Source organism: Aegilops tauschii, chromosome 2 (assembly GCF_002575655.3).
Source record: "Aegilops tauschii subsp. strangulata cultivar AL8/78 chromosome 2, Aet v6.0, whole genome shotgun sequence".
In the NCBI taxonomy this organism is placed as follows: Eukaryota; Viridiplantae; Streptophyta; class Magnoliopsida; order Poales; family Poaceae; genus Aegilops; species Aegilops tauschii.
Genome location: NC_053036.3, coordinates 303,866,557 through 303,892,795, shown reverse-complemented (window position 1 = coordinate 303,892,795; position 26,239 = coordinate 303,866,557). Strand labels below are relative to the sequence as shown.

The window sequence follows — 26,239 nt, the reverse complement described above, 5'->3', positions numbered from 1 at the left end:
CTCACCAGCAACGGCGCCATAATTTTTTATGCTACTTGTGAGTTGTGTTGGGATTTTCCCCGAAGAGGAAGGGTGAAGCAATATAGTAGCAGATAGTATTTCCCTCAGTAGATAACTAAGGTTATCGAACCAATAGGAGAACCACGCAAACAGCTGTCAACAATACCTACACACATAAGAGCAAATACTTGCACCCAGCGCGGGCAAGAGGGTTGTCAATCCCCTTGTAGTCGTCAACTGCAAGGATTGAATATGGTACTAGGTGATAGTTAAATTGCAAAGTAAAATAAAAGAAAGAAAATTACAGCAAGGTATTTTTGGCTTTTGTAATATGATTAAAATAGACCTGGGGGCCATAGTTTTCACTAGAGGCTCCTCTCTCATAAAAATAACATAAGGTGGGTAGACAAATTACTGTTGGGCAATTGATAGAAAAAGCACATAGTTATGACGATATTCATGGCATGATCATGTACACATGCATTAGGTCCATGACAAGTAGTCTGACTCTTGCCTGCATCTACTACTATTACTCCACCAATCGACCGCTATCCAGCATGCCTCTACAGTATTAAGTTTATGATAACTAGATGATACGTCTCCAACGTATCTATTTTTTTTATTGTTCCATGTTATTATATTATCAATCTTGGATGTTTTATATACACTTACAAGCAATTATATATCATTTTTTAGGACTAATCTATTAACTGAGTGCCTAGTGCCAGTTGTTTTTTTTCTAGTTTTTGGTTTTGCGGAATATCAGTACCAAATGAAGTCCAGATGCCACGAAACTTTTTGGAGATTTTTTTCTGGACAAACGAGACACTAGAAGCATTGGGAGAAGACCAGACGAGGGAGCATGGGCCCACAATACACCATGGCGTGCCCTGGGGGTGGTGGGGCCCATAAGGCTCCGTTTGACCTAGCTCTGCCTCTATAAATTCTCTAAAATCGTGAAACCAACAGGGGATTCCACAAAATATTTTTTCCTCCGCCTCAAGTTCCATAACCTTGAGATCCCATCTAGGGGCCTTTTCCGGCACCCTGCCGGAGGGGGATTCGGTCGTGGAGGGGGCTCATCATCATCCTTGCTGCCCTCCGATGATGCGTGAGTAGTTTACCATGGACCTATGGGTCCATAGTTAGTAGCCAAATGGTTTCTTCTCTCTTTTTTATCTTCAATACAATGTTCTCCTCGGTGTTCTTGGAGATTTATTTGATGTAATGACTTTTTACGGTGTGTTTGTTGGGATCTGATGAATTGTGAGTTTATGATCAAATCTATCCATGAATATTATTTGAGTTTTCTCTGAACTCTTTTATGCATGATTGTTATAGCCTCTTATTTCTTCTCCGATTTATTGGTTTGGTTTGGTCAACTAGATTGATTTGTCTTGCAATGGGAAGAGGTGCTTTGTGATGGGTTTGTTCTTGCGGTGCTCAATCCCGGTGACAGAAAGGGACATGACACACATGTACGTTGCTATTAAGGGTAACAAGATGGGATTTATTTAATACATGAGTTTAACTTTCTACATCATGTCATCTTGCTTAAGGCGTTACTCCATTCTTCCATGAACTTACTACACTAGATACATGGTGGATAGCGGTCGATGTGTGGAGTAATAGTAGTAGATGTAGAATCATTTCGCTCAACTTGTCTCGGACGTGATGCCTATATACAATGATCATTGCCTTGGATATTGTCATTATTATTTGTTTTTCTATCAATTGCCCAACAGTAATTCGTCTATCCACCGTATGCTATTTTTATGAGAGAAGCCTCTAGTGAAAACTATGGCCCTCGGGTCTATTTTCTATCATATATTAAAACCAAAAATATCTCGCTGCAATTTACTTTTATTTATTTACTTTTGTATTTTTGTTTGATCTATCTATCAAAAACTACATCGTTTAATCTTGCTCATAACCGTTGAGGGATTCACAACCCCTCTATGCGTTGGGTTGCAAGTATTTGTTGTTTGTGTGCATGTGTTGTTTACTAGTCGTTGATTGGTTCTTATACTGGATTGATAACCTTGGTTTCATAAGTGAGGAAAATACTTATCTCTACTGTAATGTATCATCCTCTCCTCTTCGAGGAAATATGAACACGGCTCACAAGTAGCACCAGAGTAACGCTTTAAGCAAGATGACATAATGTAGACAGAATAAAACCAAGCAATATGATTAAACTCTGTTGTTTCACCCTTAGTAGAAACAACAAAATACGTGCCTCGCTACCCTTGCTGTCACTGGGTGAGAACGCCGCAACATTGAACCTACTACTATGCACCACTTCCACTGAAGATCAATGAATCAACTTGGCCAAAGAGAACCCATAGGCCGGAAAGCATTACATAGCTATACCAATCAAACATTATAAAGTTAAGAAAAAAACTCAGTTACTTTCAATGAATATTACAATCATAAACCCACAATTCATCAGATCCCAACAAACACAGCGCAAAAAAGATTACATCGGATAGAACTCCAAGGAGAACATTGTATTGAAGATCAAAGAGAAAGAAGAAGCCACCTAACTAATCACTATGGACCCGTAGGTCCGTGGTAAACTACTCACACATCATTGGAGGTGCATCAAGGTTGATGTAGATGCCCTCTGTGATCGATTCCCCCTCCGACATAGTACCAAAGAAGACCTCCAGATGGGACCGTGGAAGAAAAGAAGCCTACGTTGGCGGAAAAATTGCTTCGGGTGGCTCTCTGTTGGTTTTGAGATTTATGGGAATTTATAGGAGGTCAAATGGAGCTACGTGGGACCCACAAACTCAGGTGGCGCGTCCCCCCCCCCCCCGGGGGGGGGGGCGCCGTGTGAGCTTGTGGCTCTCCCGTACATCTTCGGTCCTCCTCCTGAAGCTTTTAGGGTCTCTTCTGGTCGAGAAAAATCACCATAAAGTTTCATCGTGTTTGGACTTCGCTTGGTAGGAATTTTCTGTAAAACCAAAACATGCAAAAAAAATAGCAACTGACACTGGGCACTGAGTTAATAGGCTAGTTCTCAAAAATGATATAAAGTTGCATATAAAGTATCTAAAAGTAATAATATACTAGCATGAAACAATAAAAAATTATAGATAAGTTGGAGATATATCAACCTTCTACTTGATTTGAAGTTGATAAGTATCTCGGGATGCACCTCCGTCGTCCACATGGCTCTCACTCCTAGTTTTTGGGACAGGAAGAAAGCACGCTGGGGAGTTGAGGCTAGAGGGGGAGGGAAGCGCATTAAGAGTTGAGACTAGAGGGAGAGGGACATGCCAGATAGGAGGGGAGGAGAGATGGCACCAGGGCGGTCGCCGAAGGGAGAGGAGCCGCCGGGTTGGTCATGAGAGGTGCACGTTGGATGGTTCAGAAGAGAGAGATTTGGGGAGAGAAAATAAAAAAGAAACATGGAGGTGGGTTGGTGTCCCGGGTTTTCATACCCGCGTGAACATGGAATTTCATGATTTTTTTCTTATGGGATGAGGCTCCCCTAACATATTGCAGACTGCAGTTGGGCCACTAACATGTGGGTTCTTTGGTAGGCTGGCTCACATGTTAGAGACCCAACTGCACCTTCTAGTATATGAGGGGAGTTGAGTTCTTTCTTGTGCGGGAGAGGTGGATGGGTGTAAGTCAAGACATACCAACTTTTTTTTAAACTATATAGTACTTATACCATATTAGAGCATCTACTTATATACCATATTAAAAAGGTCTAAAAAGGCGGTTAAAAGCGACACCAACCTTACCTCTTCTTCGTCCCTCTTTCTCAGTTTCTCCTCAACCATCACCAATACCACACGCATCCGGAGCCAAAAGCGAGCACTCAAAGGAATAAATCAATCCCAAGCAATCCTTCCCGCCGGAGCTTCCTGCCATGACTATCCAGACGCTGAAGGCGCGCATCCTGCGCGTCCTCAGATCGTCCCTCCCCGCTGCCCCCGCCACCGCATCGGCATCCCTGCCGCCGTCGCCGACCAAGCCCGGCCTCGTCGTGCTCCACTCCACCGACGGACTATCCGACGATGCGTCTTTCTTCGACGCCCACGAGACCCCCACCAAGATTAACCTCCCCGCTGAGCCCATCGACGACGACTGGGAGCTCGTTGACCAGGACGGCAACGACCGGGACTCCCTTGCCTCGGGGCCGGCGCCGGCGTCTGATCCCGACGGCATGCTCCGGGATTTCCCGGCCAGGTGCCCACCCGGCGGCGACGAAGCCGTGGTGCTCTATACCACCACGCTCCGGGGCATCCGCAAGACGTTCGAAGACTGTAACGACGTGCGCGCTCTGCTGGATAACCTCGCCGTGGCGTTTCAGGAGCGCGACGTGTCCATGGACCGGGGTCTCCTGGAGCAGCTCTGGGCTGCCACCGGCAAAAAGGCCGTGCCCCCGCGGCTCTTCGTCCGCGGCCACGACCTCGGTGGCGCCGCCCAGGTGCTCGCGCTCCACGAGGACGGTCGGCTTACCTCCCTCCTCCAGCTGCCGTCACTTTCGGCCCCGGAGGCGGCGGTCAGCAGCAACAAGAAGAAGGAGAAGTGCGAGGCGTGTGGAGGGCTGAGGTTCGTGGTATGCGGTGAGTGCGATGGCAGCCGGAAGGTGTTCGACGGCGAGCGCGGTGGTGTCCGGTGCCACGGATGCAACGAGAACGGACTCGTCATGTGCACGCTTTGCTTGTACCCGAGCTGAAGTAATGTAAATTAACTAGCGGTTAATTGCCAATCACCTGCTCCTTTTTTTACTTAATTAATTACCGACCATAGTGGTACCACTTTGGGGTTTGAGTGTGTAATTGGATTTAGTGGTTGTCTTGTCATGTATACATACATTATGCTAGTATACGTTTATGTTTATATTTGTGTTCAACCACATAGAGATGTGACATGCATATGCTAGCTTAGATGTCCATGTCAAAAACCCTAGCATGTACCCATCAATTAGATTTCTCATGAAACCTGGTGGTTTGATGAAAAATGCATTGGTTCAGGTGATTAAGGGAAATAAAAAAACAGTTGGAATTTCTCTACATCATTTCTGCCATTTGATAATGTTGGCCTTCTCACGTAAGCAACTATTAAAGTAAGTATAATAAGCTTATGCAAGCCGTCTATAGGAATTAAAATATTATTTTTCTGCTCACATGAAGGGGAAAGAAGAGAAGAGAGAGAAGGAGCCGGCTACAGAATAATAGACAACTGCAACACGTATTTCTAGGCACTATGTAAAAGTGGAAGGTGGGTCATGTAATAATAAAGTTGCATATTTTTATATTTAACTATTGTACTTGTTGGCTATAAGCTTGGCTATAAGTGACATGGTAACATTGACGTCATCCTGTACGAGGGGTGGCTAACCCCAAGGAGTCCAGCCTCATCAACTACAAGGGGCACAATGGGCCCACAACATGGCACTAATCGTAGGAGGCCATATGACCTTCTTGACACCCAAGAGAGAGTGGCGGCGCCTCAGATTGCATCCAACATGTAAAACCTACGTCTCTCCTGTCTATATAAAGGGAAATCTAGGGTTCCACTTTATCATCTATCCTCAGATAGGAGAACTCTCGCCTCTCCTGTCTATATAAAGGGAAGTCTAGGGTTCATCTTCATCATCTATCCTTACATAGGAGAACTCTCAGTAGCCACATCATACATCATTGTAACCCCTCGCACGAGGTATCCTTTGCTACTTGTGAGCTGCATTGGAATTTTCTCGAAGAGGAGAGGATGATGTAGTACAATATAGATAAGTACTAGCCATCCCGCGGCACGCCGCGCCATCGATACGGCATGTGTCTATATTCTATTGTTGGCTCATTTGATGAAAAATAAGAGTGTAAGCTATGTACATAAACAATTCTGAAAGGATGCATTTATCATCACCAGAAGAATGTAACGGAGGTAGCAAATCTTTTAGGGAGTACCAAAATTGGTTGTATTTTTTACATAGAGAGCTAAACTTCTGAGCGTATTTTTTCAATATAGAAGATAGGTGTGATGTGAAGACAAAAGTATTGTTCTTTGGAAGAGACTTTTTCCTATAGAAGATAGGTGATGTGGAGACAAAATTAGTTCTGTAAATCCCACAAGAATCTGGTGGGGTGCCAATTTTCCTTGTATAGAAGGAACAGAACAGGTCTTTAAATCCCACGAGGGAGTTCCAAAATTGTGAGTGCCTAGGTCCTTCTTTGGCTTGTGACGAAGTCTGACTACTGAGAAACTTTTTCTGCAGCACGTCAGTTGCATCTTCAGATCCAAATTTCTACAGGCACTTCCCAAGAAGACAAACATTCATATATTCTAAATTCACAAAAAAAAGAAACCAGCTGCACCGTATATAGAAAAGCCAAAACAGCTAAGCACCGAGCTACACAGTACACACACCTGAGCAAAGGCTTGCATGCGATCTATTTCTTGGTTCTGCCTTTTTCCTTGGTAGCTAGCTAGTTGAACTAACGGATGTATACACCCGGTCATGCATGGTCTATTCTTATATTCTAAATTCAGAGAGGCCGCGATCATGATACATATGCATAGCTCCTATAGCATAGAGGCGGCCGGCGAACAAATTACCTTTACCAGGATCGATCGAGATGCGAGGTGTCGCAACTGCCGCACGCGTAGAGTGCAATGAACCTGTATGAAAATACAGGATCGCCGCATCCCCCGTGTAGTGGCATCTAGCCAAGAACCACATGCACATGCCATTCTTCATCTGTTTACTATAAAAACTACTCCTACATGCATGGTGCCAGGGGTTGCGGCCGACATGCTCCCGCGAGTTGGCCGTGGTATACTTCCGGGGGCGGACACAGCGGGGCTCTGCTTGCCGTGCGACCGCCATGTCCGCGACGCCAACACGGTCTCCTTCCGCTGTCGCCACGCCCCCTGCTCTGTGCCGCATGCCGCGTCGTCGCGGTCTCCGTCCGCTGCGGCGCCACGCCCCCTGCTCTGCGCCGTATGCCACGTCCTCGACGTCTCCGTCCGCTGTGGCGCCCCTCTGTTTCTCAGCTCGAACTGCGACTTCGAGGAGAAGCAGTATTCTGGGTTGGTCTGGTGCAGCCGCCGTCGCTGCACGACCGTGGAACGGTGTAGGACTGCACTGGGTGCCCTCCCAGGGCGAGCTCGCGGCGACAAGACGGTTAGCAGGGCGGCCTCGAGCGTGATCGGCGCGCCTTTCGCTGTGAAAGGCCGCAGGCTATGCGATCACGGCGCTGCCATCGTCGTCGGGTGAAAAAGGAACGGGCGCTGGCGTGGAGAGCCACCGCCAAGCAGACCATGGGTGGCTCTACGTGGGCCTAGTTGTGCAGCCGTACCACGCTAACGTGGTTATCTCCTTGTAGAGCTGAGCACGTCGCCGGCGAGTTGGTTGGCCCGCACACATCAACGCTATACACCACACAGGCAGCAGCAACATCATCCATGCCACGCAGATACGCGAAGCAGCAGCAGGACGCGTCAGGCCAGAGGCACGGACGCAACACGGAGAGGAAGAGACAGCTGCCGCGCAGTATTTCGCGAAGGCGTGCTCGGCGAAGGCGGCTCGGCGAAGGCGTGCTCTGCGGGAGCTGATTGGAGTCTGGACTCCAGTGTGTGCTCCTGCTTGGACGCAAGCGGCGACCGCGCCGACGCATCGTTGCCCACAGCGATGGAGATCTTTGTCTGGGTCAAGCGTGTGGCTTCCGCCGGTGCTGCCTGCGGGCGGTGCAGGTAATGGTAAACGCCGTGTTTCCTCGAGTCTTGCTTCTGAGCTGAGGCCGCTGCGTGTTCGAAAAGAGCATGACGGCGGCGACGGGATTGCATCCCCGGCTGTTCTATCCCTGCACGGCAACCGGCCACAATCTGCACGCTGACACTACGCCTGCATGGACAACCGCAACGCCATTAGCCGATTGGCCGCGCCGGAGAAGGCCACGGTGGAAGGGCCGGTCGGCCAAGCCGGGGCCTGACGGCGGCTATACGTGATCTACGGCGGCGGTGGAACCTGGTGTAGATTCAACAGGACGCCCGGATAGCATATTAGTAGATGACACGCTGAGAGGTTTGAGAGGAAAGAATCAATCCGGCCACGCAATCACGAACCTAGTACGATCTAAGCGGCAGCCAACGGGAGGGCGAAATCAAATCACAAACTCATCTGTTTTCGAAAAAAATTCACTCTACTAACCCTTTCGTGTGGCGCCCGACAGCTAGGCGCCGCACATTACTATGCAGCGCCTCTGCCTTAGGCGTCGCAACTCCTCCCAGCGTGGCAGCCCTGGTCCAGTTGCGGCCCCACAGACAGCACTGCAGCGCCTAAGGCTTAGGCGCCACACTTGTAATGTGCAGCGCCCGTCTCTTAGGCGCTGCACAGTCTGCGTTCCACTTAGGCTGGCCCCACCCTCTCTCCCTCCCACCCCCACCCCACACACCCCCACCCCACCCAAACCCTTAGACTTGCGCCCCTCCTTTCTTCCCCTCTCCCCCATCTCAAATCCTTCTCAAATCTTGCAAATCCGAAGTATTTGACCGTGGATTTCGAAGCCAACCCCTCCCTTAAGGTAATCTCCTCCGATCCCCTCGTTTTCATCCATAGGAATTGTCACATTTGCTCAAATCTTGCTACTTTGGGGAAACCCTAGCTTTGGCTTGGATTTGCAAATTTGTGTTGAATGATGTTATATTTCTTTGCTAATTTGGTATGGTTAGGCTTTCATAGTATGCTAGGGTTAGGGTTATGTGTGTTTGATGTTGGTGTTAGGGTTATCCTATGGTTAGGATTGTGGTTATTGTTAAGTGGGGGTTATGGTTATTAATTCATATATGTGTGTTTGTGCAAATATTTTTGTTAAGTACTTACTTGATATATGTGTGTTTTTGATTATTGTAGGGATGGGGAGAACATGTGTTTATGTTCATCATGTGGATAAAGAGGCCTTTTTGAAAGGCAATGTTGAGCCGGACCCGGATGAGCTTGACATGTTGTTTGAGAGTAGTCCTAGCTATACGGAGCTCTTGGACCAAGTGAGGAAGGATTTGAATTGGATGGACCCAAGTGACGTTGTTGAGTTCGAGGGAAGGCATAATGTTGGTTTTGGAATGCACATCCATTGGAAGACAATGCGTGTGAACTCCGAGCAACGTTGGGTTGCATACAAGGAGACGGTTGCCGAATCTCTAGACAAGGCTCTTGAGTTATTTGCCTCCAAGAAGGTTGAGTCTACTTTGAATTTGGACTTGAACCGGAACCCCTCCCCGTTGGTTGCTAGCACTTCCCCACCCATTAACCAAGATCAAATGAGTGAACCTCATTTCATGCAACAAGATTGGCCAACATTGAGCCCGACTCCAAACAACCAAAATGAAGTTTTTGAAGAGGAGAATGATGAGTACGAGGAGGATGACAACGAAGTTGATCTCCATGACAACAATGTGGGTGATCTCGACCAATATCATGTGCAAGAGACAATGGACCAATCCATTTCTTTTTCCCGTGCATATGCATCGGACTCGGATGACGATGGTCCCAATGAAGAAGTTGATGAGGAGGGGTTCACGCCGAAGGAGGCCCAAGCATTCAAGAAGGTATTCGGGAAGGACCACAAGACACCATTGTTCAAGGATTTTAGTCTCGCGGATGAAGCCGTTGTGGATGGTGGCAAATGCATATCTCTTGGAGCTAGGCCAAGTTCTCACCGTGATTTGGAAGACAGCAAGAACGGGATATATCCCGGTTGTGAGTTTGAATCCTTCTTAGAATTGAAGATGTGGCTTGACAACTATTCGGTTACACATTATCGTCCACATAAAGTGGCCAACTCGGACGTCAATGTGCATTACACGGTCAAATGTGAAGTGCCAAGATGTCCATGGATTGTGCGTGCGAGGCCATGGAAAGGAGGTCCCACTTGGCGCATAGTGAGTTGTCTACCAACTCACATGTGCCGGCACAAGAATGCGGATGGCGAGCTTGTGTACCAACAACACAGACAACTCACGTCCGAGTTCATTGCTTACAGGTTATCCAACCAAATATCCACACTTCCAATAATGAGCATCAAGAGTGTCATTGACCTTGTGAAAGCCATCTTTCATTACAAGGTGAAGTACGGCAAGGCATGGAAGGCGAAGCAAGCCGCATTCAAGATGTTATATGGCAATTGGGAGGAAGCATACAACCGACTCCCTAGGTTGTTGTTAGCTATGGCCGCCACAAACCCAGGCATGGTTCACGTGGTTGAGCCTCATGGACACCAAACATTGATTCATTACGGGAGGACCATCCGAGTATTTGGCCGTGCATTTTGGGCCTTTGAGCAATGCGTGAGGGCTTTTGAGCATTGTCGGCCCGTCATCGCCATTGATGGCACGTTCTTGACCGGACAATACAAGAGCACTTTATTGGTTGCAATAGCAAGTGATGCCAATAACCGGGTGTTGCCTTTGGCTTTCGTTTTGGTTGAGGTGGAGAACAATGATAACCGGGAGTGGTTCTTGCGTCAATTGAGAACAAGGGTATTACCGGCTAAAAGGGAAATTTGTGTCATATCGGATCGCCATCCAGGAATTCTAAACGCGGTGGTGGTTGACATTCCCGGACATACAAAGTTGCACCATCGATGGTGCATGAGGCACTTTTGTGCAAACTTCTATACGGCATGTGGTATCAAGGAGTTGGCCGATGATCTTCAAGATTGTTGTCTCGCTTTCACCAACAAGCGGTTTGCCACATTGTTCAATGCATTGCTCAGACACAAGAAACTTGACCCCGGTGGTCTTGAATTTCTCAATATGTGGGCACGTGCTTTCGATGAAGATGGTCGGAGGTACGGTCAAATGACAAGCAATATGTCAGAATGCTTCAATAAGGTGCTCAAGGGTGTACGTGCATTACCCGTGACGGCAATAGTTCAATACACATTTGACAAGATGAATGGATACTTTTTAAAGTACTCAATGGAGACGGATAAGCAGATTGCTGGTGAGAACAAGGATAAGCACAAGTACTATTTCTCACCAAAGGTTGAAGAATGGTTGGACTTTCAATCACGAAAGGCAGACTCCCAAGAAGCTGTACTATATGACGACAACGAGTGGAAGTATGAAGTGAAAGAGCCTGGAGGAACCACAAACGATGGGCACCAACACGGAGGCCGCGCTTTCAAGATCTCCCTAACACGGTGTGATTGCAGCTGCATGAGGCCATCGTTGCTTCATCTCCCATGCTCGCACTTGTTAAATGCATCCCGTGTTAGGAATGTGGACATCAATCACCCTCTTACCGTGAGGGAGTCCGAGTTCTCAATCATGACGGTAAAGAATACATGGGCTCCCCGGTTTCAGCCATACTTGGACCAATCACAATGGCCGGAGTATCATGGAGTTCAACTATGGTCGGACCCGGAATTGAAGGTCGTTAGACGGGGAAGACGTAAGACAAAGCGTCTTAGAGGTGACATGGACGGATGGGGCCGTGGTGGCGGTGGAGAATACGGCACCGGCCAATTCCAAGAGCCTCATGAGCAAAGCCGTTGTGGGGACTGCAGTCATCGAGGACACAACACAAGAACTTGTCCCAAACCAAGAAAAAGATCAAAGAAAAATGATGCAAGTACAAGCCAAGCAAATGATAGCCAACCAACTCAACCAAGGAGTAGCCAACCAAGTCAAACAAGCCAACGAGGAACTAGGCAACAAAGAGGGAGTCAACTAGGTCTTAGAAGAGGCCGTTGTGGTGGTAGAGGCCGTGGTGGTGGTAGAGGCCGTGGTGATGGCCTAGGCCGTGGGGATGGTCTTGGCCGTGGTGAAGGCCTAGGCCGTGGTGATGGCCTAGGCCGTGGGAATGGTCTTGGCCGTGGTGAAGGCCTAGGCCGTGGTGATGGTCTTGGCCGTGGTGAGGGTCTTGGCCGTGGTGGTGGGAGAGGCCGTGGTGATGGTCTTGGCCGTGGTGGTGGTCTAGGCCGTGGTGGTGGTAGAGGCCGTGGTGGTGATCTTGGCCTTGGCGGCGGCCGTGGTGGAGGAATGTTCAGTTGGCTCAATGGACCATTGCCGTATGTGACTTACTATGATCTTGTCCTTTTGGCTCAATGCTTGTGTTGTCATTTTGCATTGTGTGACTAACTATTATATTGCCATTTCCATAGGTATGGAAACAATGAAGGGGGTGAAGGACACGGAGGGGGAAGGTGAGCTCCCTTGGTGGTCGGAGGAGGGAGAAGAAGAAGAAGAGAGGAAGAAGAAGGGACAAGGACCGTGACCTTCTTACGAACCAAAATGTGTGCTACTATGTGCTATGAGACGTAAATGACTAGGTCTTTTGGCTGAATGTTTGTGTATGACTATGTGATTGGACTACTATATGTGCTATGTCTTCTTTCTGTGTTTTGGACTACTACATGTGATTTGGATATGATCATGTGCCATCTATGTGAATCACAAAACATAAAAAGCAATTTGTATTTGAAAACATCAGATAGTGCAGCGCCTAAGGGTAAGGCGCCCCACTACTCAGTGCAGCGCCTCTTCCTTAGGCGCTGCATATTGACTTAGCAAATTTTTGGGTGCAAAAGCTACTAGAACGCTTCTGTTGCTCTCTGGACTGGCATGTCCAGGTGTGCAGCGCCCATGGGAGAGGCGCCACACACCACAGTGCAGCGCCTCTCCCTTAGGCGCTGCACGTCTGGACATGCCAGTCCAGAGAGCAACAGAAGCGTTCCAGTAGCTTTTCGACCCAAAAAATTGCTAAGTCAGTGTGCAACGCTTAAGGGAGAGGCGCTGCACTGTAATGTGCAGCGCCTCACTGCTGGGCGCTGCACAGTACAGTGCAGCGCCTCTTCCTTGGGCGCTGCACAGTACAGTGTAGCGCCTCTTCCTTGGGCGCTGCAGACTGACTTAGCAAATTTTTGGGCCGAAAACCTACTGGAACGCTTCTGTTGCTCTCTGGACTGGGATGTCAAGCCGTGCAGCGCCTAAGGGCAAGGCGCTGCACTGTGGTGTGTGGCGCCTTACCCTTGGGCGCTGCACATCTGGACATGTATTAGGCTGCACTCACCCCCTCCCACCCATCCCCACCCCACACACCCCCCACACAAACCCGAAGCTCAGTGCCTCCCCTCTGCCCTCCTCTCTCCCCCTCTCAAATCCTCCTCAGATCCGGAGTATTTGACCGTGGATTTCGAAGCCAACCCCTCCCTTAAGGTAATCTCCTCCGACCCCCTCGTTTCCATCCATAGGAATTGTCACATTTGCTCAAATCTTGCTACTTTGGGGAAACCCTAGTTTTGGCTTGGATTTGCAAATTTGTGTTGAATGATGTTATGCTTCTCGGTTTTGTAGGCATGGCTTCATCCGGTTCCATGACGAGGCCACCGTGTGCTAACCAAGAAGACATGCCGAACAAGTGGGAGGACGCATCTTTGGACAAGGTGAAGGAGAAAGATGTCGACATCCCGCCATGTTGGTGTGGAGATGTTTGCAAGGTGAAGGTGTCCACCGACCGAAAGAAATAATGGACGGAAGGGCGGAGATATTTTGTATGCCCGAACTATGCTTATGATCGTGCACTTCCAACTAACGCCTATGACCAACCACCGGTAAGCTCGAGAAGTAAAATGTTACTATCAAATGTGTGTCAACACTAACAAAAATTTTGTATGCAGTCACCGCCTCCTCTATGCAAGTACTTCACGTGGATAGATCTTGAAGTGCCAGAAGATGTCAAAAAGGACCAATACCAAGATTGTCTTAGGCGGCAACGGCGGTTCGAAGAATCGTTTCGAAGAGGCTTGGAGGAAGAGCATTGTCAGAAGGAGAGGATGGAGCGGAAGAAACGAGAGGAGGAGAGGGCACGCCAAGCGAAACTTGCTCGTGAGGAGGAGAGGGCAAGAAAGCTTGCAAAGGCTCGCGAGGCGCAAGAGGACTCGGCCCATGACAAGAAGGGGAAATGGCCTCGCTCTACTCAGTAGGGACTTCGCTTCGGTGCACTCGTCGTTAACTATCTTCTACTGAATTTGTCGTGAACTTGTGAGGGCATGTGAGATGCTGGTGAAGTATCTTCTAGGGCAAGCTGCCATTTGTCATTTGTAATGAATGTGTCGTGAACCATGTCGTAGTAACGTTTGAATTGTCTTAAGTTATGAACTCGGCATAAAATTTGTGTTTGTTCAAATTGTTGTGATGCTGCAGTCATTGTAAGTATTATGTTGTTCCGGTGAAATGAATATGCTGTAAACTCTGTTTTATCAGTAAACAACCGTGCAGCGCCCATAACACAGGCGCTGCACTATACCATGCAGCGCCGAAGGGATAGGCGTCGCACAGTATAGTGCAGCGCCTGGCTCTTGGGCGCTGCACTATGACTTGGTAATTTTCGTGGATGGTCAGTGCTGAAAGCCTTCTGTGGCCCTCTGGATAGCCATGGCCAGGCCGGCAGCGCCTATGAGACGGGCGCTGCACTGTACTGTGTAGCGCCTAGGAGTTGGGCGTCACACAGTACTGTGCAGCGCCTGTCTGTTGGGCGCTGCAGTGTTGTTAACTGCCAAACTTCAGAAACAGATGCCATTTTGGCCTCATGCAGCACTGACATAACTTGCTACAACATAAATAAAATTACTGTAGACTGCACATACTGAACAAAGACAACTAATAACTTGAACATCACATCATTTAGGACAATTCAACATTACTACTAGTTCGCAAACACAAATACCACACTAGTAAGAATTCACCAAAATATGACATAACCTCGCAAGTTCATCGACCTAATGAAACGGCTACAAGAGCACTAACAAACACACGCACTAATGCCTTCCGCGCGTGTTCCTGGTGCCACGCCTGCAGGCAATCTTCTTCTTCCTGGGTGGACGAGGCTCCTCTTCCTGCACTTCCTCCTCCGCCTCCGCCTCCGCCTCATCATCCAAGCTAGCCATCCGCGAGGTCCCTACGACCACCTTTGGGTTGCCTCTGTTGTCAAAGTCGTTGGGCGTGTACCGGCGTCTAGGCTGCCTAGGCTTGAACACATATGGGGACCAAAGTTGAGCGTCCGCCAAAGTCATGTCATCATCAAGCTCATGGCCCTATCACACAATCAAACAATATGGTGAAGACCGGCGTCGTAATCAAGTGAGAATCACATCTAAAGGATTAGTCATACCTCTTGGGTGACCATGCCATCATCATCCAGATAAGCATATGAGGAACTCACATCGTCCCCCTGATGGTGAGATGAGGGGTCTGATGGTGTACCAGACCTAGAGGCAGATGGTTCATCAAATTCGGGATCACGGCAACCGAGAAGATTCGATAACCGCCTTAACTTCTTGGCCTGATGCTGTAACATGAACACGTGTGGAAGATATCAAACTCCGCAACATAGACTGGCTCTCATAGTGAATGCGATATGTACCTTGAGGAATGCTCGTAGTGAACCATCATCATTGCCTTTTCCAACCGGTGTGTTCTCGAGAATAGACTGGCTCTCATCAGCTGCTTTCTTGATCTCGGTGCGCTGCGGATGAGAAAGAATGAACACGTTAGCCATTCAAACATGTGTAGTACGGCCAACGGGAAAGTAAAGAAGGAACACTTTACCACATAATTAATCACCGGAACAGCAGGGACTCCTTGCCCTACCCTGACATCTCTGTTGTACTTCCCCTTCGATAGATCCTCAAAGTTTACGGGTTCTTCAAGAATATCCTCATTATATGCTGGCGGGCATATCTCAACTCGAGTATTTTCAAGAAGCCATCGTATGTAGTTATCAAAAGCAAGTGGGTTATGCTCACGAAGCTGGGCGCGTGCACTGCTACGAGCTTGCTCCACGCAAAGCTGGAAGCGTGTAACATACGAAGCATGATGCTTGTCCCAGTCCTTTATCTTCCGCTGCCTTCTCTTGTCCAACCTGCATGGTACAATACCAAACATTAGCAAAATCAAGAAGGACTGACGATGCTTAGTCAATACGCTCTCTTACCTATGAAGTGCTTTGTCCGTATCCACCCATTCCGGCGGGTGAGGCTGGAACAGACCAAACTGACGAAACACGCGATGTGGCAAATGAAACTCAACAGCCCAGTTGCATATCAGTGGGCACCGCATAAGCCAGAGATCCCTATCCCGCAAGCACATTGGGTTGATGCCAAACTCTGGGGTGTACCCAAGTCTGTCATCGGCGCCATATGGCTGCCATTCCACCTATGAAATAGGGCAACAATGCAAAATTGGTGACTTTTTTTCTGGCAAACATGAGAAATGACTGAAGTAATGACCTCGTTACCTGCTCAGGCGTAATCGTGTCCAACTCGGCAACGTACTTCTGGTACATGAGATTGACATCGTTCGTCATCTCGGAAACCACATCCCACTTGTAAGCCCAAGTGGGGCGCCGTAATTCGTCATGTTCATCTTCATACGAAGGATTAAACCTGACGCTCTTCGGGCGTCCAACAGGCAGACGCTCCCAGCTCCATACAAAAAGTAGAAGCATATTACCACCAATGCCTACACTATCTGTGATCCTGCAACACGCATCGTCCAGCTGCATATGAAAAAAAACAATGTTAACTTGACAGCAAGCTTGCATTGCTAATGAAGAAATGAGTTGATCAGAAAACAGACCAACTACCTGTCGATACAAGTAGGCAAGAGTCGCTGAACCCCAGCTCCATTTGCTATCAAAGACGGTCAACGCCTTCAGCCACATCCATGGAGCGTTCTTGCCAGTGGAGTCAGGAAACAAAGTCCTCGACACAACATACCACATGTAGACACGAGCATGTGTCTGGATCACATCATCAGTGGCATCCGGAGGGCAGCTGCTTTCCTTTCCCTCTTCTTCTTCTCTTCTCCCTCCTCTACATCAGCCTCAGCCTTAGTAGGAGCCATACCGATAAGAGCAATCATTTGCTCGCGCCACCCATCAGAATCGGTGCTCATACAGAGAGGCATCCCGTCGATAGCAAGACCGGTGATCAACGAGACATCCTTGAGCGTCACGGTCATCTCCCCAGTCCGAAGATGGAAACTATGCGTCTCCGGCCTCCACCGATCAGCAAGAGCGGACACCAGTGGAGCGTTCAGATTCGGCGTGGACCGGCTGACCAACTGAATTCACGGGAGTAGTCCTGCCTGCTTGATGTACGGTGTGTACCGCTCATCGTAAGGCATGGCAGGACCAGAGACCCCGTGATACCGAATCGTCAAAGGTTCAAGCTTCTGTAAAAAACAAGTAATGACAAATCTTAGGGCATGTAAATTTCAACTTAAGGCAAATTTGCAAAATATTTAGATTACTCGTTATTACCATCTCCTTCTCGCGCATCATGTAGGCCCGGTGTTTCGTGTCGTAGACATCGTGAAGAAGCCAAACCATCCTTACAAATTTCAAACAATAAACATATATGAGTTCATCTCAAATATCGGTAAATATTCAACATTTCATATGTGTTCATCTAAACATCTCATATGTATTAATCTACAAGAATCTCAACATCTCCTTCTCACACAATGAATAAATGATTGTAAATTATCATATATATCTAGTATGTCATATGTGTTCAAGTAAATCAACATCTCATATTTCAAATAAACTAAACATTTCATATATATCTAAAAAACCTCAACATCTCACAAATAGCTACAAAACTCAACATCTCATAATTATCTACAAAACTAGGCATCTCATATATATCTAAAAAAATTACAATCTAGGTTTCACTAACAAGAATCATATAGTGTGTGTGTGTGGGGGGGGGGGATCAAAGGTTCCACCTAATCTTGGGCAAACAAAGATCCAAACCAAGCAAATCAAAGGTTCCACCTAATCTTGGGCAAATCCCTAAAATTGCAACGCATTTACGGAGGAAAAGAAAGGGAACAAAGGAGTTTACCTAGTAGGAGGGATTGGAGATCGAATACGGGCCTCAAAACTTCAGATCTGAGAGGGGTGTGGGGGGGATCCGAAGGGGGCGCCGCCGCCGCCGCTCTCTGTAATCAGAGCAACTTCCTCAGAGAGGGGGAAGAACTGCTGGGAGGGGCCCCGATGCGGCTTAAGTCAATGTGCAGCGCCCAAGCGATAGGCGCTGCACTTTACACAGTGTGGCGCCTAAGCCTTAGGCGCTGCACTTTACACAGTGTGGCGCCTAAGCCTTAGGCGCTGCAGTGCTGTCTGTGGGGCCGCAACTGGACCAGGGCTGCCACGCTGGCAGGAGGTGCGACGCCTAAGGCAGAGGCGCTGCATAGTAGTGTGCGGCGCCTAGCTGTCGGGCGCCACATGAAAGGGTCAGTAGAGTGAATTTTTTTCGAAAGCAGGTCAGTTTGTGATTTGATTTCGCCCTTAGGTCAAATATGTGATTTCTGCCATTCGTAACAGCTCACACAAGCAAGCAGTATAAAAATTAGAACATACAACTTCCTGCTCATGCATGCACACTATCCTCGAAAACCACGCCCGCATGAACCTAGCAGAGAAAAAATCGGAAACCACCACCGCATGCCGCCCGACAAAGCAGATTGACCAGAGTAAAACAAATCCAAAAACGCATCGCTAGATCCACCACAGAGCGCACCCCGCTATATCCCCCACTATTTATCGTGTTGCATCCTGATTGGCCAGATTTTCACTGATAGGAAAAAGTAAAAAAAAAAACAGGGTAAATCAAACGTGGTCAGATTTAGTATATTTAGAATTTCCCTCGGTTAAGAACCAAGGTTATCAATCTAGTAGGAGAACCACGCAAAACCTCGTGAACAACACCTACACACAAAAAGCAAATAGTTGGACCCAACGCGACCAAGAGGGTTGTTAATCCCCTTGGCGGTTAATTGCAAGGATCAAATCTAATAATGGTAGATAGGCAAACAAAAACACAAAATAAAATAACGGTAAATAAATCGCAGCAAGGTATTTTTGCATTTTAATATATGGCAAAGGTAGACCAAGGAGCCATAGTTTTCACTAGAGGCTTCTCTCTCGAATAAAAAGCATACGGTGGGTAAACAAATTACTGTGAGACAATTGATAGAAAAGCACATAGTTATGACGATATTCAAGGTAATGATCATGTATATAGGCATCACGTTTGAGACAAGTAGACCGACTCCTACCTGCATCTACTACTATTCCTCGACCCATCGACCGCTATTCAGCATGCATCTAGAGTATTAAGTTCATAAGAAGCGGAGTAACGCCTTAAGCAAGATGACATGATGTAGACAAAGTAAATCCAACCAATATGAATAAACCCCGTCATTTTCCCCTTAATGGAAACAATACAAATATGTGTCTTGTACCCTTCTATCACTGGAATATAGATCACCGCAAGATTTGAGCCCATTACAAAGCACCTCTCCCATTGCAAAATAAATCAATCTAATTAGACAAACCAAACTTATAGATCGGAGAGAAATACAAAACTATAATAATCATGCATATAAGAATTTAGAAAAGACTCAAATAATATTCATGAATAATCTGATCATGAACGCACAATTCATCGGATCCCAACAAACACACCGCAAAAGAAGATTACATCGAATATATCTCCAAGAACATTGAGGAGAACATTGTAGTGAAGATCAAAGAGAGATAAGAAGCCATCTAGCTACTAGCTATGAACCCGTAGGTTTGTAGTAAATGACTCACACATCATCGAAAGGGCAGCAAGGTTGATGTAGAGGCCCTCCGTGATCCATTCCCCTCCGACAGAGTACCTTAAAAGGCCTCTAGATGGGATCGCTGAAGAATAGAAACTTGCGACGGCGAAAAAAGTATTTTGGGTGAATCTCTCATGTATTGGGAATATTTGGAAATTTATAGAGGTGGAATTACGTCAAGAGGTGCCACGAGGGGGCCACAAGCCTAGCACTAGTGCAGGATGCTGCTAACGCGACACTACGATCAGAGACCCTTCGACAAAACTGTGTGTGATGCAATAATTGCAAACGGTGGTGTAAAAAACCCGTCAAAAAGGTGAAAACGTTTGCGATGGCGGAGCCATCAAACACGGTTCATATTTTAGTTGCGTGTGCGATGCAGGGCATACGGTTGATCCAGACGAACTGTTTGCGATTAGACAGAACAATAGAAACGGGCAGCCATATCAATGTGTGTGCAATATACGGTATACAGTTCGCTCCGATGAACTATTTGCTATTAGGGAAAGCAACAGAAACGGTCAGCCAGATCAAGGTGTCTGTGATATACGGCATACGGTTCAGTCAAATGAACCGTTTTCGATTAGGGAAGAGAACATAAACGGTTCAACTTAACAAGATGTGTGTGATACGCGGCAAAAAGGCCCGGAGGTTAATTCAAGAACAAGTACACAGAGGTTAATTTAATATACATGACTTATAGTTTCACAGAATCATATCACTTTTTTGGAAAACACTTAATTGCGTTAAATGTATATAGTGCTTCGTCCTATTAGTTGAATTAACCTCGAGGTCCAAGTTTTGGAAACATGTTGTAAAGTAACGGGATAAACCTTCATTCAAGCCAATCAATTCAAAAAACAAAAATTATCAAAAAGTAACGAGATAGACCTTCTTCAAGCCAATCAACATGTGTACAAAAAACAAAAAATGTCAAAAATTGCAAAACAAGGACCTCGATGTTAATTCAACTAATATGATGGAACATTATATATATTCAACACAATTAAATTTTTACAGTGACACATCACATCAGTTAATTTAATATCGAGGCCACTTCCCATCCGGTCAGCTATCTGATGACTACTCAAGCCTCAGCATAGTTAACTTGGGAGTTCCGGTAGATGAGCTATCGGTAGGGAAGCTGGTCCTTGCTGCTGTAGGATCCCTCTTTGCATCCTTTATTGGGCACCCAGATGACCGACTGTTGCCGCCTAATGGTCAATGCCACGTCCCCCGCATGGCAGTTTTTGCAGCGGGTACTACATCGTCGCGCCGCGCCCGACGCAACCGCATGCACACGAACGCGCGTGATCGTGCGCTGGTCCCAAACACTAGCAGCACAACTTATAAATCGACGGATGGAGTACTAGTTACAGTGATGCATATAATTAAGCAAAGGGATCACACATGTCTGTATTGACTGGAACGAGAATGCAATAGCACAATAAGAATTAGGGCCACGATGATGAGATCGCAGTGGTGGTTACAGGAGGCAATAAGAAAGATGCATCCATCAATGTATGACCTCCTCCTCCTCAACTCAGTGCGCCGGGCCACCGACCGGCGGCTTTTGTGGTGAGGTCAAGGTGCTTCTCAGCAAAGGCATCCAAGGTTTCCAGCCGGTTGAAGAAGGCCAACGTCGCAGCGTCCTCACTGGCCTTGTAGATACCTATGTACACGATTCGCTCATACACGTGGATGTGTAGGTCGACGAATTCTTCCAGGGCGAGGCGCCTCGTGGTGAGCGCGACCTCCAGGTGGACATTCTTCGTGGTGTCGGCGGGCAGTCACAGGGCCACCAGTGCTTGAAGGAGGTTCCGACCATGGAGGCCGATTAGGGTGGCAGGCAATGAGGAGCCCGGGCGCGCGGGCTGGAGGAGTACGGCGATTTCGTCTGCGAGCTTCTTGACGACGGTGCACTTGTTGGTGGTGGCAACGATCATCTGGTCATATTGAGAGTCGTAGCTGGCGTCGATGGCGGCCATCCACCAGCCGGTCGCCAACACCGCCTGGAGACGATCCTCGGTGCCATGCCGCAGGCCGGCGTCGCGGACCATCTGGCACAGCCGCTGGCCGCTCACCCGCATCGCCGCCATGGGTCTGGAGTGAGCACTTTTACGCTTATTAGTGTAGGTGCTTAGGCAAATGCTTAGGTGCGTACACTGTGGTAGATGCATTGGAATGGAGGGGCGCCTTTATATGAGTGCAAACTGCGTTGCATTCACATCGTGCTGCCTCTTTTCCCGGTCCTCCTCCCATTACTTCCCTCATGCATTCACACGATGCTAATTGAAGGAGGATGCATCATTGGTCGTTCAACATTTTGGGAACCGCTACCCTCTCCCTCGTCTACATTAAAGCCGTATCGGGAACTGCACCGCCCGCTGTCAAATCGAATAGTACTGCGCCGCCCGCTGCACGCCCGGCTGAACACGCCTCCCCGCCTCCATCTATGCTTAATTACTGTTGCAAAAATTAGATACTGCTAGTGATTTTTAGCTTCATATTTTGACAAATCGCAGTTTACAAGGTTGGCAAATGGCAATGTTACTAGGTCAACAAATGTCAATCATTCTAGTTTGACAAATGGCGACATACCCAATATGACAGATGCAAATCTTACCAAATTGTTTGAAAGTGGTTCACACAGGTCATCCAAAAGAACCATTTGTATTCAAGAGATGCACAAATCCCGCTCTCACTTTGCATACGAGTGTTCTATCTAAAACGTTTGCGATCAAGAGCCATTAAAACCAAGACACGTGGCGTCACGTGAATGGTTAACAGAACGCACACGGTTTGAATTATACAAACGTTTGAGATATTAAAGTGGCAGCTATTTATTCAAAATGCCTTTGTTGCTGTTATTTGAGTGCGCCTTCTCTCAAAATGGACATGAAAAATACCACAGCATGTCGGGTGCCATTCCATGATAGCATGCCAAGTTTCATGAATTTCAGACGACTTTTGGATTTACTAGAATTTAAAAACAAAGTATCTCAACGTTTTGCCGGCAATCAACGGTGCCCTGGTGTTTGAAATTCATTCTCATTTCTTGCATTGGACCTAAGCATGCAGCCAAGGACAAAGATTTGATTTTTCAACCAATTTATATGCACTCGAGCATGTGCATGTAGTTCAAATTTGAATTATGCACATAAATGCATTGAAAACTCACTTAATGCATAAAATGTCCAAACGAGCCCCAAAAAATCACAAAAATTGACACAACACTCCTGTTGTTTATGTTGACACGAGAATTTTTTTGCAACAAGAGACAATGGATATCGTTTCGTCCCCAAAGCTGGGACGTTCCATAGCGAAACCATCATGCTTGTTGTGAGAAGCTCTGGTTTGTGAGAATCATATACCCAAACCGGCCCCAAATAGGACAAAAAAATTACCACGACATGTTGATGCCGCTCCATGATAGCATGCCAAGTTTCATGAATTTCAGACAAGTTTTGGATTTACTAGAATTTAAAAACCAGGTATATCAATGTTCGCGGCCGAGTGACGGTGGCAGGGTGTTTGACATTTTGACATTCATTCCCATTTCTTGCACGGGACCTAAGCATGCACCCAAGGACACAGATTTGATTTTTCAACCAATTTATATGCACTAGAGCATGTGCATGTAGTTCAAATTTGAATTATGCACATAAATGCATTGAAAACTCACTTAATGCATAAAAATATCCAAACGAACCCCGAAAAAACACAAAAAATGACACAACACTCCTGTTGTTCTATGTTGACAAGAGAAAATTTTTGAAAGCAATAAGAGGCTATGGATATCGTTTCATTCCCAAAGGTGGGATGTTCCCTACCGAAACCATCATGCTTGTTGTGAGAAGCTCTGGTTTGTGAGAAGCATATACCCAAACCTACCCCAAATGGGACAGAAAATTTGCCACGGCATGTTGATGCCGCTCCATGGTAGCATGCCGAGTTTCATGAATTTCAGACGAGTTTTGGATTTACTAGAATTTAAAAACCAGGTATCTCAATGTTTGCGGCCGAGTGACGGTGGCAGGGTGTTTGACATTCATTCCCATTTCTTGCATGGGACCTAAGCATGCACCCAAGGACAAAGATTTGATTTTTCAACCAATTTATATGCACTGGAGCATGTGCATGTAGTTCAAATTTGAATTATGCACATAAATGCATTGAAAACTCAATTAATGCATAAAAATGTCCAAACGAACCCCGAAAAATCACAAAAAATGACACAACACTCCTGTTGTTCTATGTTGACACGAGAATTTTTTTGAAAGCAATAAGAGGCAATGGATATCGTTTCGTCCCCAAAGGTGGGACGTTTGCTAGCGAAACCATCATGCTTGTTGTGAGAATCTCTGGTTTATGAGAAGCATATACCCAAACCTGCCCGAAATGGGACAAAAAATTTACCACGGCATGTTGATGCCGCTCCATGACAGCATGCCAAGTTTCATGAATTTAAGACGAGTTTTGGATTTACTAGAATTTAAAAACTTGGTATCTCAATGTTTGCGGCCGAGTGACGGTAGCATGATGTTTGACATTCATTCCCATTTCTTACATGGGACCTAAGCAGTCACCCAAGGACAAAGATTTGATTTTTCAACCAATTTATATGCATTCGAGCATGTGCATGTATTTGAAATTTGAATTATGCACATAAATGCATTGAAAACTCAGTTAATGCATAAAAATGTCCACACGAACCCCGAAAAATCACAAAAATGACACAACACTCCTGTTGTTCTATGTTGACAGGAGAAAGTTTTTGAAAGCAATAAGAGGCAATGGATATCGTTTCGTTCCCAAAGGTGGGACGTTCCCTACCAAAACCATCATGCTTGTTGTGAGAAGCTCTGGTTTGTGAGAAGCATATACCCAAACCTGCCCCAAATGGGACAAAAAATTACTACGGCTGATGCCGCTCCATGATTGCATGCCAAGTTTCATGAATTTCAGACGAGTTTTGGATTTACTAGAATTTAAAAACCAGATGTCTCAATGTTTGCGGTCTAGTGACGGTGGCAGTGTGTTTGGCATTCATTCCCATTTCTTGCATGGGACCTAAGCATGCACCCAATGACAAAGATTTGATTCTCAGCCAATTTATATGCACTGGAGCATGTGCATGTAGTTCAAATTTGAATTATGCACATAAATGCATTGAAAACTCACTTAATTCATAAAAGTGTCCAAACGAACCCCGAAAAATCACAAAAAATGACACAACACTCCTGTTGTTCTATGTTGACACGAGATTTTTTTTGAAAGCAATAAGAGGCAATGGATATTGTTTCGTCCCCAAAGGTGGGATGTTCCCTAGCGAAACCATCATGCTTATTGTGAGAAGCTCTGGTTTGTGAGAAGCATATGCCCAAACCTGCCCCAAATGGGCCAAAAAGTTTACCACGGCATGTTGATGCCGCTCCATGATAGCACGCCAAGTTTCATGAATTTCAGACGAGTTTTGAATTTACTAGAATTTAAAAACAAGGTTTCTCAATGTTTGCGGCCGAGTGACGGTGGCAGGGTGTTTGACATTCATTCCCATTCTTGCATGGGACCTAAGCATGCACCCTGATACGTACATTTTGCATCATGCTTTTATATCGATATTTATTGCATTATGGGCTGTTATCACACATTATGTCACAATACTTATGCCTATTCTCTCTTATTTTACAAGGTTTACATAAGGAGGGAGAATGCCGGCAGCTGGAATTCTGGGCTGGAAAAGGAGCAAATATTAGAGACCTATTCTGCACAACTCCAAAAGTCCTGAAACTCCACAGAAGTTATTTTTGGAAATAATAAAAATACTGAGCGGAAGAAATACCAGAGGGGGCCCACACCCTGGCCACGAGGGTGGGGGGCGTGCCCCCTGCCTCATGGGCCCCCTGTTGGCCCTCCGGTGCCCATCTTCTGCTATATGAAGTCTTTCGTCCGAAGAAAAATCATAAGCAAGCTTTCGGGACGAGACTCCGCCGCCACAAGGCGGAACCTTGGCGGAACCAATCTAGGGCTCTGGCAGAGCTGTTCTGCCAGGGACACTTCCCTCCGGGAGGGGGAAATCATCGCCATCGTCATCACCAACGCTCCTCTCATCGGGAGGGGGCCAATCTCCATCAACATCTTCACCTGCACCATCTCCTCTCAAACCCTAGTTCATCTCTTGTATCCAATTCTTGTCTCTAAGTCTGGGATTGGTACCTGTAGGTTGCTAGTAGTGTTGATTACTCCTTGTAGTTGATGCTAGTTGGTTTATTTGGTGGAAGATCATATGTTCAGATCCTATATGCATATTAATACTCCTCTGATTATGAACATGAATATGCTTTGTGAGTAGTTACGTTTGTTCCTGAGGACATGGGAGAAGTCTTGCTATTAGTAGTCATGTGAATTTGGTATTCGTTCGATATTTTGATGAGATGTATGTTGTCTCTCCTCTAGTGGTGTTATGTGAACGTCGACTACATGACACCTCACCATTGTTTGGGCCTAGAGGAAGGCATTGGGAAGTAATAAGTAGATGATGGGTTTCTAGAGTGACAGAAGCTTAAACCCTAGTTTATGCGTTGCTTCGTAAGGG

General features: G+C 46.6%; 1 protein-coding gene across 1 annotated transcript; it reads left to right on the top strand.

The window, feature by feature from the left end:
- Nucleotides 1–3,730: 3,730 nt before the first annotated feature.
- LOC109762918 (uncharacterized protein At5g39865) lies at nucleotides 3,731–4,863 on the top strand. Its single transcript, XM_020321803.4, has one exon. It carries the CDS (start codon nucleotides 3,887–3,889, stop codon nucleotides 4,697–4,699), a length of 813 nt encoding a protein of 270 aa, XP_020177392.1. The 5' UTR covers nucleotides 3,731–3,886; the 3' UTR covers nucleotides 4,700–4,863.
- The last annotated feature ends 21,376 nt before the right edge of the window (nucleotides 4,864–26,239 follow it).

Coding starts and splice junctions, on each gene's coding strand:
- LOC109762918 (XM_020321803.4), top strand. CDS start 3,887: ATGACTATCCAGACGCTGAAGGCGCGCATCCTGCGCGTCCTCAGATCG.